This window comes from Lampris incognitus, chromosome 16 (genome assembly GCF_029633865.1).
Source record: "Lampris incognitus isolate fLamInc1 chromosome 16, fLamInc1.hap2, whole genome shotgun sequence".
In the NCBI taxonomy this organism is placed as follows: domain Eukaryota; kingdom Metazoa; phylum Chordata; class Actinopteri; order Lampriformes; family Lampridae; genus Lampris; species Lampris incognitus.
The window spans coordinates 32,491,660-32,506,739 of NC_079226.1; the positions used below are offsets into that span (position 1 = coordinate 32,491,660).

Genomic DNA, 15,080 nt, shown 5'->3' on the forward strand with positions numbered 1-15,080 from the left:
AGCAGATTCTGTTTGGGCCTGATGATGATGATGATGAGACTGCTTCAGATTGTGATAATGGGTAGAAAGTGGAAGTTACCTATTGTGACCTCGAAGCTGATGGGCTTGTCACCTATCTTTCTGTCTATCATGGTGGCTTCGAGGAATGACCCGAAGAGAAAAAACTCCTCCACCTTGCCAGCAGCAGTCTGGGAAATTAGACACACAAAAAATCTATATGAGAAGAATCCTGCTTCCACCTGCAACTACCCCCATCGGATGGAAATAAAATGGGCTCCTTGTCAATTTGCTTAAGTAAGATGTTGGTTAAATAAGAGCTTGAAAATATATATATTTTTAAGTCACCTAAAATTACTAAAGAGCTTTTGCAGTGTATATATATATATATATATACACATACATATATACACATACATACACTCACCGGCCACTTTATTAGGCACACCTGTCCAACTGCTCGTTAACGCAAATTTCTAATCAGCCAATCACATGGCAGCAACTCAATGCATTTAGGCATGTAGACATGGTCAAGATGATCTGCTGCAGTTCAAACCGAGCATCAGAATGGGGAAGAAAGGTGATTTAAGTGACTTTGAATGTGGCATGGTTGTTGGTGCCAGACGGGCTGGTCTGAGTATTTCAGAAACTGCTGATCTACTGGGATTTTCACGCACAACCATCTCTAGGGTTTACAGAGAATGGTCCGAAAAAGAGAAAATATCCAGTGAGCAGCAGTTCTGTGGGCGAAAATGCCTTGTTTATGCCAGAGGTCAGAGGAGAATGGCCAGACTGGTTCGAGCTGATAGAAAGGCAACAGTAACTCAAATAACCACTCATTACAACCGAGGTATGCAGAAGAGCATCTCTGAACGCACAACACGTCGAACCTTGAGGCAGATGGGCTACAGCAGCAGAAGACCACACCGGGTGCCACTCCTGTCAGCTAAGAACAGGAAACTGAGGCTACAATTCGCACAGGCTCACCAAAATTGGACAATAGAAGATTGGAAAAACGTTGCCTGGTCTGATGAGTCTCGATTTCTGCTGCGACATTCGGATGGTAGGCTCAGAATTTGGCGTCAACAACATGAAAGCATGGATCCATCCTGCCTTGTATCAACGGTTCAGGCTGGTGGTGGTGGTGTAATGGTGTGGGGGATATTTTCTTGGCACACTTTGGGCCCCTTAGTACCAACTGAGCATCGTGTCAACGCCACAGCCTACCTGAGTATTGTTGCTGACCATGTCCATCCCTTTATGACCACAGTGTTCCCATCTTCTGATGGCTACTTCCAGCAGGATAACGCGCCACGTCATAAAGCTCGAATCATCTCAGACTGGTTTCTTGAACATGACAATGAGTTCACTGTACTCAAATGGCATCCACAGTCACCAGATCTCAATCCAATAGAGCACCTCTGGGATGTGGTGGACCGGGAGATTCGCATCATGGATGTGCAGCCGACAAATCTGCAGCAACTGCGTGATGCTATCATGTCAATATGGACCAAACTCTCTGAGGAATGTTTCCAGTACCTTGTTGAATCTATGCCACGAAGGATTAAGGCAGTTCTGAAGGCAAAAGGGGGTCCAACCCGGTACTAGCAAGTGGCCAGTGAGTGTATATACACATACATATACCCACACACACACACACACACACACACGTATGTATGTATGTATGTATGTATGTATGTATGTAACGCTCCTCATTTGTTGAGCACTTTTATCAACACTATTGGCGGTTTCCAGAAGAAAAACCCCCCACTATATATATAAAGGATAGAAGGAAGGATATAGAAGGGTTTTATTTTTTGTTTTCTGTTATTTTTCAGTGTTTGAGCAGCAATTGTACATTATGCAACACAGTACTCTGAATGACTGGGCATTACTATTACTATGATAATTCTGTAATATGAGCTATTCGGCGGCCTCGTTTTAGTAAGAAGTGAATCTGTACGTCAAGGTGGGCTCCCACCGGGCCGTGGGGTTACAGTCTGTGCTCAGTTGATTCTGTTGTGTGACTTACATTGTCCACTGTCCACTAACAACAAAAAAAGGCCACATTAAAGCAAATGACACTTTAATAATGCACCAGGTGGGCTAAGTAAAGATGATTAATAATTCAATGTATGAACAGCACAATGACCTGTCACTGTCAGCAACAATGGGCTTCCTCTGCTTGGCTGCCCATCCAGGGACCCACCTCTGAGATGTTGGGCACTCCATCCACCTGCACTTCGGTGGAGCTGGATATGTCTGGCGAGGAGGTGTCTAGGATCTCCATGCCCAGGCTGATGAGCAGGCGGGCCCTGAAAGACACCCCCTCACCAAGCCCCTCATTCAGGTCCTGGTACTCGTCCATCAGGGTGTAGTGGCGGGTGGAGCCGTACATGTTCACCCAAGCCGGACCCAGCGTGGGGAGAAAACCTGGGAGTTGTGGGGCAAATGAACATCTAAAAAAGGATCTCAGAGGCATTATAAACCTTATTACTAATCCAAAGAAACTATTGATTGAAGTAAAGCTGAAATATATCTCTATGTATTTTGAATGTGGTGGAAGGGGTGGGATAACCACAAACAAACAAGTTAGCATAGGTAACAGTGTTTCAGGTGTCTAGTTTCCCCTAAGAATGGTTTATTTTTTTCCGCACTAAAGCAATGCCATAACCTCTTTGGATGTTTTAGTGCAAGGAATATCCTTCTTAGTATTAAACACCTGAAAGCTCAAAAATAAAGCAGATCAGAATGGACCAATTGGTGGTCACCTTTTTCCCCATCATTGGCAATCTTCCTCAGGTCAAGAAAATGCGTTCCTATGGCGACGTCATTTACTTTGTCTGAGTCTCGGAGCTGGAGCTTCATGCGCTTGCACAGCGGCGGAAACATCTCGGTGAAAACGATTTGCTCGTTCCAGATGGGCTCATAGCTGCTCTTTTGGATTGAGGTCTTTCCCTGTAATAACATATGACAACCATATATATATATATAACTGAACAAGCTCAGTTTTCTTTGAATTCAGTCAGTCAAGAGATGGATTTTTTTTCAAAGATTTCATAGATGGAAATGGCCAACGTCTCTTTCCAGAAATCATGACTCGGTTACTCAAGATCCACACAGTTTGTGAGCAGTTTCACGGAGGTGTAGTTAGGTGTAAGAAAATAGTTCCTACATGAACCTGCTCACAACAAGGTCTGTGGATTATCTTGAGTAACTGGGTGATGATTTTTGTAAAGAGACATTGCTTTTTTGTTTTTCAAAAGTGTTTTTTTGGCACTTTGAACAACTTAAGTCGAGCGCCATCCAGTTCCATCCAGACATCTCTATGGCCGATATCTCCAAAACTCGGCAGTTCACACCAAAACGATCGAGATGAATAAATAGCACTACAGGTAAGAGGAAAAACATGTATTTTTGATTTTGGGGTGAGCTGTCCCTTTAACACTCCATTAGCAGCCATAATACTGAGCAGTCTTCTGTGTGTCTCTGAAACACTCTGTGAATCGTCATCTTCAATGGCATTCACTAAAAGATCTGTATGTAGCATTGTTACTTACATGTTCTTATACAATATAGCCTATTCCAATGTAGCCCACCGGAAGCAACAGCAAACAAGGAAGTGTAGTTTTTTTTTTTCCCCTTTTTTCCTCCAATTGTATCTGGCCACCCACTCTTCCGAGCCGTCTCAGTCGCTGCTCCACCCCCTCTGCCGATCTGGGGAGGAATGCAGACTACCACATGCCTCCTCCGATACATGTGGAATCGCCAGCCGCTTCTTTTCACCTGACAGTGAGGAGTTTCGCCAGGGGGGACATAATGCGTGGGAGGATCACACTATTCACTATTCCCCCAATTCCTCCCCCCCCGAACAGACGCCCCAACCGACCGTCCAGAGGAGGCGCTAGTGCAGTGACCAGGACACATACCCACATTCGGCTTCCCAACCGCAGATACGGCCAATTGTGTCTGTAGGGATGCCTGACACCCGCAGGTAACACGGAGATTTGAACTGGCGATCCCTGTGTTGGTAGGCAATGGAATAGACCACTACGCTACCCGCACGCCCAATATAGCCTATTCTGATATAGCCCACTGAAAGTAGCGGCAAACCAGGAAGTGTAGTTTTCATAGTCATAGATTGCCAGTAATGTCACCAGTGGCCGTAATTTTGGTGGTGTTTCAGAGACACACAGAAGACTGCTCAGTATTATGGATGCTAATGGAGTATTATTTCCAAAATGTAAAAATAGAGATACTGTTGGGAAGAAAAAAACCATGATCATTTCCCTTTAACATCGAAACAAAAAAGGAGCCACTGGTGCTTTTGTTTACCTTCTGGCCAGCAAACTGTACTTGGACATAAGGATCGACGAGGTCCTTGTTCTCTCCTATGAAGGCCTTTTTGACGTTGGCCATGATGCTGGTGTTCATTTTGGGCAGTCCCTCTGCTCTGTAGATCTTTAGGTAATAGCGAGCCCACTGCCGTTCGGAGGGCACTCCCTCTGGCAGCAGCAGATTGCTGTAACAGAGACAGAAAAAACGCCAACAGGATTTAACCATAATGTGACGTGTCTTAACAAATCCACACTGACTCACAAACCTCTCCGTTACATGTATCGTGCTGACGTGGAGAGTTAAGAAATGTAAAGTTGTAATTTAAAAAAAAGCTTCATTTTTTGTGCATTTGCATGTGAATTTACCCCTCGATGTCATCTTCATCAGATTCATTGGCCTTGTGGGGAGTTTTTATATTGTCTCCTTTGCCCACAACGGCAATGTCACATTTGACGTAGCCCTTACACCCAGCTGTGATGTCATCGGGGTCGGTCAGAAGGGCCCACTTGTGGTAAAACTGATGTTCTGAAAAGTAGAGAAGAAACGAAGACATTTAAAATCTATGCAATCATCTGTACGATTATGTATCGGTAAGGCTAAGCTTTGTCAAATGCTCTACCTGGCTGGTGGTAGATTGTTCCCACATCCAGCTTAAACATCCCAACCAATGTCCCGCTGCGCAGCAGGTTTTTGGAGTGGATCACCTTTGGATTGGGACAGGGAATAAAAGATTGATACACAACATGAAATCCAGTGTCTTGTATCGGTGGTAATGATGGTAACTGTATGAACAAGTTGAGCTGTTGTGGGTTTGTCAACTCACAGACAGCTTTAAGATTTTGTCGAACATGACATCTGGCGGGACGTGGAAGTCAAACACAAAATACTGAAGGAAGAAAAAAAACAGAAAAGGTTAGGACATGTAATTCCCTGCTTTTGAAGACACAGTGGATTTGTTTACTTGGAAATGCATTACACAAAGAAAGCAGCTTACACAACTGATGTAGATTTCCATGTATGATGTTTTAAGGACTGATGTACTTTTCTGTATTGTGTATATAATGTATGAATTCATGTGTACATAGTCTATGTAGGTCTGTAGTGGGGTTTTTTTTGGGATGGATTTGTATGTAGGTAACTAGTACTACCAGGGGCGTGCGCTGATTATGGTGAAGGGGGCGGTCACCCCCCCCCCATGATTGGCAGCAATCATGGAAAAAAGGGGAAAAAACTTTAATCGTATAAAACGTGTAAAAATATTTTTTACACACAATCTGACCTGATGTATTATCACAATACAAAATAGGCCTAACTCATGCAACGTTCCCAACAGATAGCCAGGTTATAGGCAGTTCTCTATCTAACCCACCCAGAAGATGGTGTTAGTATACAAATTCTATTAATAATGCTGTAATATACCAATGTACTACAATTCCTTTCATTTAAAATGTGAGTGCTTACTAAACAAACGTTAAATATGCCGTGGTTTAACTTAGTTTGTTTGCCCCCTGCCCCCCATGAAAGGTTTATTCCCAGTTCTTGTGTACACCCCTGACTACTACTGTGATTGTGGTCACCTCATTATAGTATGGGCAGTTGGTTGATTCCTTCATTGACGTGTACTTCTTATCATCTCCAATTTCCACACAGACCACTGGATCCATGTTCAGTCCCACGAGTTGTCTTGCCTCTATTACTGTCACACTGACCTGTAAATTAATGATTTAAGGAATTTTCTCATTGATTGATTGTTTTATTAAATGAATGACTGACTGATCATGCGTCAGTGTTGCCCTCTTATTGAATTCAGATTAAATATGCTTGCGTCAGTGTCATAACACTCGAACAGATTGGATGGTGTACGATAACCTCAAGGTGTTGGGTTGTAACTTTCTCTTACTTGGTAATCCATCGGTCTCCCAGCACTGGGTTCCATCTTTATGTCAGGCTTCGATCTGTGTACAGTGACGAAATGTTGGGAGACAGTCATTATATATACTAAATCAAAATAAACGTTTGAATCCAGTCGCAAATAAAAGTCGTTTGAGGCGTCCAGGTAGCGTAACGGTCTATTCCGTTGCCTACCAACATGGGGATCGCCGGTTCGAATCCCCGTGCTACATCTGACTTGGTTGGGCGTCCCTACTGACACAATTGGCTGTATCTGCGGGTGGGAAGCTGGATTTTGGGTATGTGTCCTGGTCGCTGCACTAGCGCCTCCTCTGGTCGGTTGGGGCGCCTGTTCCGGGGGGGGGTAGCGTGATCCTCTCACGTGCTACGTCTCCCTGGCGAAACTCCTCACTGTCAGGTGAAAAGAAGCGGCTGGCGACTCCACATGTATCGGAGGAGGCATGTGGTAGTCTGCAGCCCTACCCGGATCGGCAGAGGGGGCGGAGCAGCGAGCGGGACGGCTCAGAATTGTGGGGTAATTGGCCAGATACAATTGGGGAGGAAAAAAGGGGGGGTCGTTTGAGAAGAAAGTCACTTTTTGTCATTGTATTCTTACAATGAATATGTTCTCTGCATTTAGCCCATCCTATTGTATAGGAGCAGTGGGCAGCTGCAGCACCCAGGGACCAACTCCAGTTCTCTCCATTGCCTTGGTCAGGGACACAGACAGGATTATTAACCCCAACATGCATGTCTTTTTGATGGTGGGAGGAAACTGGGGCACCCGGAGGAAACCCACGCAGACACGGGGAGAACATACAAACTCCACACAGAAAGGACCTGGGACGGCCTGGGGTTTGAACCCAGGACCTTCTTGCTGTGAGGCAACAGTGCTAACCATTTGGCAAACTGTGCCAACACAACCTTAAGCTACACAGACACTTGTCAAATAAGAAGACTGACGTCATAAGATTATGACGTATTCATATGGATAAGGGAAATATACTGACCTCTTATTGGACACATTGGTGGTGACAGCTGTGACCGAGGCCAGTGAGATGGTGTCCGCGTGTGGGCCTCCTCCCATGAACATGCCCTGACGATCCAAATCCTCTGTCTCCAGGATAGCTGGTTCATCTGGAAATCACAGGAAAAAAATACACTATATTAAAAATCTTCATCCTACTTAGTGAAGCTACTCTTAACAAAAGAATGGAGCTCTTTAAGTCTATAGTTGCAGTATGATGCCCCCTGTTGGTTCACGCCCCATCAAGTCTGTTTACATTGGATCTTATCGGATGGAAGACTCTTATGTGAGCTTGTGATACAAGGACTAAAAGGATGATACAGCTTAACTTTTACATGTAATCAAAGGTGGTAAAAAGCACTGGAATGAAAAAGACTGCTATTGTCGTTTAAAAGTGAAACTATTTTTCTCCCCAATTGTATCCGGCCAATTACCCCGCTCTTCCGAGTCGTCCCGGTCGCTGGTCCACCGCCTCTGCCGATCCGGGGAGGGCTGCAGACTACCACATGCCTCCTCCGATACATGTGGAGTCGCCAGCCGCTTCTTTTCACCTGACAGTGACGAGTTTTGCCAGGAGGACGTAGCACATGGGAGGATCACGCTATTCTCCCACCTGAACAGGCCTCCCAACTGACCAGAGGAGGCGCTAGTGCAGCGACCAGGACACATACCCACATCCGCCTTCCCACCCGCAGACACGGCCAATTGTGTCAGTAGGGACGCCCGACCAAGCCGGATGTTACATAGGGATTCGAACCGGCGATCCCCGTGTTGGTAGGCAACGGAATAGACCGCTACGCTACCCGAGTGCTTCAAAAAGTGAAACTATTTAAGCCCACGTGTAAATAGAACAAAATATGTAAATTGGAATATCGTATTTTTAAAGCTGTATCCCTGCACATCATTGCTGTTTTGTTTTCTGACACCTAGTGGTAACTGCACCGTAAACACCAGGGAGCCCTTCAGAATGACACGCTATGGCGCTGTTGGGTCAGCATTAGCTCAACGCGGCAGCAGTAGAAAACACTGCAGAGCACCTGTTGTTAGCATGGGAAGTCTTCAGGATAGTAGCGTGAAGGATTGGAATCACACTCGCAAATGCACGAGAGATATGCGCGTTTGTGCTTTGGGTTGACAGGGTGTCTTTTAACGGATAGCATCGGTGATCGAAGGGCCGGGGGCCGGGCTCGGAGGTACTGGCGTTACTAAAGGACGCCTTGAGAAGATGCAGCTGATACCTCCGTTTCTCTCCTCCTTGTGTCCGCGGTGCTTGCTGCGCTTCATGCTTCACAGCGGCCCTTTCCTTGTTCTGGAAAGGAAGTTGATGGTTTGTGTTCAGCAGCGTCGTAAACTCGTTAGGTTTGCATTCTGATGGAGGAAATATCACACATGTACATGTTATGCATTTAATGGTTGAACAGGATGCGGTGTTGCATTCTAGGTGCTGCAACCGTTTGAAAGTATACGCCAATGAAAACTGTCCATGAAGCATCGCCGTTACAAGCTATGCCTCAAGTCTCGGCGTGAATTATTGAATTAGAGCATTGCAAACCAATGATTTATGTCATTAAAAGCACCTCTTCTGAATGTGAAAACTTGCACGTATATGCTACATTCATCCAATTGAACACATGCCAGTATTTTCTAGGAGTTGTCTGCACTACCACACCCCCATTTAGCCTCCAATAGGGGCTTTTAATTATTCAAATCAGCTGACCTTAATACATCAATTAGAAGAGGATACATTTCACATTCACTGTGGAAAATAAAACACTCAGAATAATTAGTCTGCATGGTGCATTTTCCACGTGACTTAAAAATGATCAGACATCTCCAACGAGGCTTTTTATCTGCAAATATTACTACTTTGAGTGTACGTGTTAAGCTTAATTCAGATATAGACAGAAGGCACTATAATTAAAAAAAATCCACGTGTACAATCAGACTATTTACTACAAAATCAGAACTAAATTAAACTATATATATGTATGTAGAAACCACGAAGTGACATGTAAAATAACTAGAATATAATTCATAGTCAACTGGTTGGTTCAAAGGCAATGAGTGGAAAATGCAAGTCCGAAAATACGTAATCCATACAAATACATGAGCGATAACAGCCGAAGTACAACAGGCATTGAAAAGGTTGTGATATTTATGCAGATTTACAATAACACTTTCTTATTCACCGATAGAGGATGTTGATGAATCAATCATGAGCTGCTGAAAACGCATACCACAAAAAAAACCAGATTTAACCTTTTGCAGGCATAAAAAAAATTGTCAGAAACAACCAATCGCAGATGTGCTCTGTTTGGCGTTGCAGACAGGTTATGATGATACCATACATACCATACAAGAGAAGTGTACTGTCTCCCCTTCCCACGGCTAGCTCCAGCAGGTCCCTTATGAGGAAAATGACCCTTAACTTGCTTCTTTTTTTTTCTTTCTCCCCGAGACTCAACAAAACTACATGACCATTTTACACATTTACATAGCGGTAACAATAAGGCCACAACTAAAGTTGTGCAGAAAATAATTTGGTTCGTCCAAGTCTGAAGTTGGGCAAGAGTGATGTGATACGTCAATGAATAGTGAATGAGTGTTGAACCCGAGACTGGTAACTATAACTAGGGACTGCTGAGAGACGTCACTGTGAGCAGAGTCTTCCAATCCAGACGGGCCTTAGACGGGATATGCACTGTCTAGTAAATCCACAGTCAGTCAATACGTCTCATCAGGGACAGGTCTCTTAGAGTCATCCTTTGACTCCAAATTTTTAAGCAACGATCTCGCCCTCAAACAGACATCACTTTGTGCCCTAATTGCACAATTACTGGCTAAACTTGCAAAACAAAACTGTGGTTAGATTAACCAGAGGTTGTATATGTGTGATGTAAAAAAAAGAAAAAAGACGAAGAAGTGTCCCCCTTACTCATCCAATTGAGTACATGAAAGAAATTGAAAACATGAGAGAAAAGTATGTAGAGAACAATATGAGAATTGCACGGCGCACCAAGGCGGTCATTTTGCCGGTTTTGGATTTTCTAGGGTTTAATAACTTTGTAAATATTCGAGGGACCGCTCAAGTTGGACGGTTTGGAGACGAAGCAAGAGAGGCAAGATTGAGACGGCTTGGACATGTGTGGAGGAGAGATGCTGGGTGTATTGGGAGAAGGATGCTGAATATGGAGCTGCCAGGGATGAGGAAAAGAGGAAGGCCAAAGAGGAGGTTTATGGATGTGGTGAGGGAAGACATGCAGTTGGCTGGTGTGACAGGAAGATGCAGAGGACAGGAAGAAACGGAAACAGATGATCCGCTGTGGCGACCCCTAACGGGAGCAGCCGAAAGTAATAGAATAACTTTGTGGGGGGGGGGGTACAGACCTGTCGCTCCCTGAATGTGCCTAAAATTGCATATATTTTGCATTAAAATGAGTTTTAGATCAATTGCACAAAAACGTTATAAGATCTACCTAAAACGACCATGAGCGCAATTTGCGCATCATCGTGCACATCATGTCACTATTTATGACGTTGTGGGAGTGCAGGAATGAGGAGACGGAGAGATCGAGTCGAGTCAATTCCGTTTACTCGCCACACAAAACAACACCGATACAGCACAATCTCTCGTGGCAACCTGCCAACCGCTAGGCTGCTGCAAACATGGCTCACCCCGGAAACCCTCTGCAGTGCCTACGTCAGCACTCTGAATGTCCGCCTTAAAGGAGCAGCAGCCCCTGGTGAATCTACCCTCATTTGTGTATCACCACACAGGCCCCCCCAGAATTCACCATCACGAAAAAATGCAACACAACAGTACTCAGCGAAACACAAACAGCCAACAGGTGAACAGTCCTCAGTGAAACCGTCAATGTCTCGGAGGGCGGACCAGGCGGCCAAAACGGCTTTGCCGAATGGGTATGGGGGCGGGGGCAGGGGACAGAGCCGGAGCCCTGGCAGGGGCCGAGGCTGGGCCAGGGGCCTGAGAAGTGGGGCGTCCATGCCGTGAGGGCAGGGCCAGTTCGACCGGCCCACCCAGGTCCATATGGGCAGGCTTGAGATGGTCCCCCGAGACCCGCTCCGGCTTGCCCCCATGTCCACCACAAAGCTCTTAGGCCCCGCTTCCAGGACGTGAAAGGGCCCGTCGTAGGGGGTCTGCAGGGGGGTATGGTGACTGTCGTGGTGGATGAAGACGAACCTGGCCAACAGCAGATCCTTGGGGACGTAGGATTGAGGAAGGCAGTGGTGAGATGTAGGGATCGGAGCGAAAGCGTTGGCACTGTCCCGGGCCACAGCCAGACGAGAAGCTGCTGACCAGGGGGCCACAGCGTCCGGGAGAAACTCACCCGGGACACGCAGTGGCTGGCCGTAAACCAGCTCGGCAGACGAGGACTGGAGGTTTTCCTTGGGGGCATGACCCACGGGAGGCGATCACCCAGTTGCTGTTTGTGAGGCTGGCATGAAGAGCGGCCTTCGTAGACCGATGAAACCGCTCACAAAGTCCGTTGCCCTGCGGGTTGTATGCTGTGGTGTGGTGGAGCTTCACCCCCAGCTCCTCCGCGACTTCAGTCCAGAGCTCTGACGTGAACTGCGGGCCCCTGTCAGAGGTGAGGTCAGCCGGCGTGCTAAAACGGGCCACCCAGGACCCGATGAACGCCCAGGCCACCTCAGTAGACATGGTCGATGACATGGGAACAGCCTCCGGCCACCTGGTGGTCCTGTCCACCGTGGTGAGAAGGTGAGTGAACCTGTGGGAGGGGAGCAGGGGGCCTACCAGGTCCACATTCACATGGTCAGAACGCCTCTCGGGCACCAGGAATGGCGCCAAGGGGAATTTGGTATGACGGTGTACTTTGGAACGCTGGCACGCCACGCAGGAGTCAGCCCAGGCCTTGACGTCCTTCCTGAGGCCGGGCCAGACGAGCTTAGCCCCCACCAGCTTAGTGGACGCCTTCACACCCGGGTGGGAAAGGCCATGGATAACGTCAAAAACACGGCGCCTCCAGCCGGTGGGCACCATGGGGCAGGGCTGGCCCGTGGAAACGTTGCAGAGGAGCATGGTGTTGGCGCTGTCAAACACCACATCCTCCAACCGGAGCACAGTAGCAGCTGTCCGATAGGCCTGGATGTCCGCATCAGCGGCTTGGTCTGCAGCCATGGCAGCGTAATCGAGTCCCAAGTGAACGGACCCTGCCACCGCCCGGGAGAGGCAGTCAGCGACCAAGTTGTCCTTGCCAGCCACGTGCCGGATGTCCGTGGTAAACTCCGAGATGGCAGAGAGCTGACGCTGTTGGCGCCCAGACCACGGCTCGGAGGTCTTGGCCATGGCAAAAGTCAGCGGCTTGTGGTCGACGAAGGCAGTGAAACGGTGGCCTTCCAACAGGAACCTGAAGTGTCGGGAGGCGAGGAAGAGACCCAGGAGCTCCCGGTCGAAGGTGCTGTACTTCCGCTCATTGTCCTTAAGCTGTTTGCTAAAGAAGGCAAGGGGCTGCCAGGCACCGCCCACTCACTTCTCGCACACCGCCCCGACCGCATAGTCAGAGGCGTTGGTCATGAGAGCAATTGGGGCAGTGAGGGACGGGTGCGCCAGCAAAGCGGCATTGGCCAGCGCAGCCTTGGCGTCGTCAAAAGCTACGTCCATCCCCGGGGACCAGTCTACCTCGCCCTTGGCTTCCTTGCCCCGCAGGGCCTCGTACAAGGGCCACATGCGGTGAGCTGCGTGGGGAATAAACCTATTATAAAAGTTCACCATGCCCAAGAACTCCTGCAGGGACTTCACAGTGCAGCAAAAACTGGCGACGGCGTCCACTCTGGCAGGAAGTGGAATGGCTCCTTGCGGGGAGATGCGGTGGCCGAGGAAGTCGATGGACGACAGGCCACTCTGGCACTTGGCTGGGTTGACTATGAGCCCATGTGCAGTGAGCCGCTCGAACAACTGCCGGAGCTGCATCAGGTGCTCCTCCGCGGATGCGCTGGCCACAAGAATGTCATCCAAGTAAACAAACAAGAACGGCATATCCCGTAGCACAGAGTCCATCAGCCGCTGGAACGTCTGCGCTGCGCCCTTGAGACCGAAGGGCATCCGCAGGAACTCGAAGAGTCCAAATGGCGTGATGACCGCTGTCTTGGGCATGTCCCGAGGGTGGACCGGTACCTGGTGGTAGCCCCGCACCAAATCTACTTTGGAAAAGATGGTGGCCCCCGCCAGGTGGGCGGAGAAGTCCTGTATGTGCGGGACGGGGTACCGGTCTGGGGTTGTGGCGTTGTTCAGACGACGAAAATCGCCATAGATGCGCCAACCGCCGTCAGCCTTCGAAATCATGTGCAGGGGGGAGGCCCACGGGCTGTCCGAGCGGCGCACAATGCCGAGGCGTTCCATGGTGGCAAACTCCTCCCTGGCGATCACGAGCTTAGCAGAGTCGAGCTGCCGAGCACGTGCGTAGACCGGGGGGGCCGTCGGTGGCAATATGGTGCTCCACGCCGTGCTTAGCCACCGCTGACGAGAACGTGGGTGTGGTGAGGTCAGGGAACTCTGTGAGCAGTCGTTGATACGTGTCTCCGGCGGCGAGCATGTTTGACAGGCCGAGCGTCCCTGCACCTCCCAGTGTGTACGGGTATGTAGCGAAAGAGACAGCATCGATCAAGCGACAGTTTGTAACATCCACCAGCAGCCTGAAGGCGCACAGGAAGTCCGCGCCCAGGAGGGGAACCGACACCGGGGCCATAACGAAGTTCCAGCAGAAACGCCGCCCGCCGAAACACACCTCCATATACCTGGTGCCGTAGGTACGTATGGGCGTGCCGTTCTCGGCATCCACCCGGGGGCCTTGACCGCCAGCCATGGTGTCCGCGGCCGATGCAGGCAGGATGCTACGCTGAGCGCCCGAATCGACCAGCAGCCGCCGGCCAGATAAGGCGTCCTTGATAAATAACAGCAGGCTGGCCCTGGCGCCCTGGCGTTTCCCTGGACGCTGAAGCTGCATGGTGGGCGACACTGTTTGGCCCTGGCACCAAACCTGTTGTGGTAATAACACAACCCGCTGTCACGCTGGCGCCGGGCAGCCACCGCAGCCGCGGTGCCCGCTGCGTCCTCCAGAGGCGGGGGCGAGATTTGGGTGGGGCGCGTCGCATGAACGAACTGCTGCCGGTTGGCAAGGAAAATCCTGTCTGCTTCCGCACCCAGAGCACAGTAGCCTTTGGTGGAGGAGAGGGGGGAGCTGGCTAACGCTGTGCGCACAGGCGCTGGGAGCTGCCGCAGAAAAATATGGGTGAACATGAAGGGGGGGTCCGCCGAGCCCAAAACGGCCAACATCTTCTCCAGCAGCTCAGAAGGTTTGCTATCGCCGAGTCCGTTGAGTGACAACAGGCGATCCGCCTTCTCCATCTCCGACAGAGCTGCAAAAGGAATGCCTTGAATGCGCCGTATTTTCCTACAGCCGGGGGGGGGGTCTTCCAGTCGCCCCATAGCTCGGGCCGTCGTCTGGGCATCCAACGCCGCCACCACATGGAAATACCTCGTAACGTCCCCCGTTATTCCTCCCAGCTCGAACTGGGATTCAATGTGCTGAAACCATGGCCGGGGACTGTGCTGCCAAAACTCGGGCAATTTCACCGTCGCTGCTGAGATGCTAGCACTAACATGAGCCATACCGTTAGCATCGCTCGGAGCCGGAGCGGTGTCGTCATCGCTGTGGGTCGACATGTTCGTTGTCAGCGTGCGGGGTCACCAATGTGGGAGTGCCGGAATGAGGAGACGGAGAGGTCGAGTCAATTTCGTTTACTCGCCACACAAAACAACACCGATACAGCACAATCTCTCCTGGCA

The 15,080-nt window shown here is 49.1% G+C and overlaps 1 protein-coding gene across 2 annotated transcripts in view; it reads right to left on the reverse strand.

Moving 5' to 3' along the window:
• Positions 1-8,536, reverse strand: part of LOC130126142 (otoferlin-like) — a 38,678-nt gene extending 30,142 nt beyond the window's left edge. For both annotated transcript variants that reach the window (XM_056295515.1, XM_056295514.1), the window contains exons 1-11: positions 8,491-8,536; positions 7,236-7,362; positions 6,236-6,290; positions 5,913-6,044; positions 5,159-5,221; positions 4,955-5,039; positions 4,701-4,860; positions 4,333-4,519; positions 2,769-2,955; positions 2,207-2,430; positions 80-188 (exon numbers count right to left, since the gene is read on the reverse strand). In XM_056295515.1, the coding sequence (XP_056151490.1) occupies positions 80-188; positions 2,207-2,430; positions 2,769-2,955; positions 4,333-4,519; positions 4,701-4,860; positions 4,955-5,039; positions 5,159-5,221; positions 5,913-6,044; positions 6,236-6,290; positions 7,236-7,362; positions 8,491-8,536 (1,375 nt within the window). The remainder of the gene's footprint in view (positions 1-79; positions 189-2,206; positions 2,431-2,768; positions 2,956-4,332; positions 4,520-4,700; positions 4,861-4,954; positions 5,040-5,158; positions 5,222-5,912; positions 6,045-6,235; positions 6,291-7,235; positions 7,363-8,490) is intronic.
• Between the last annotated feature and the right edge of the window lie 6,544 nt (positions 8,537-15,080).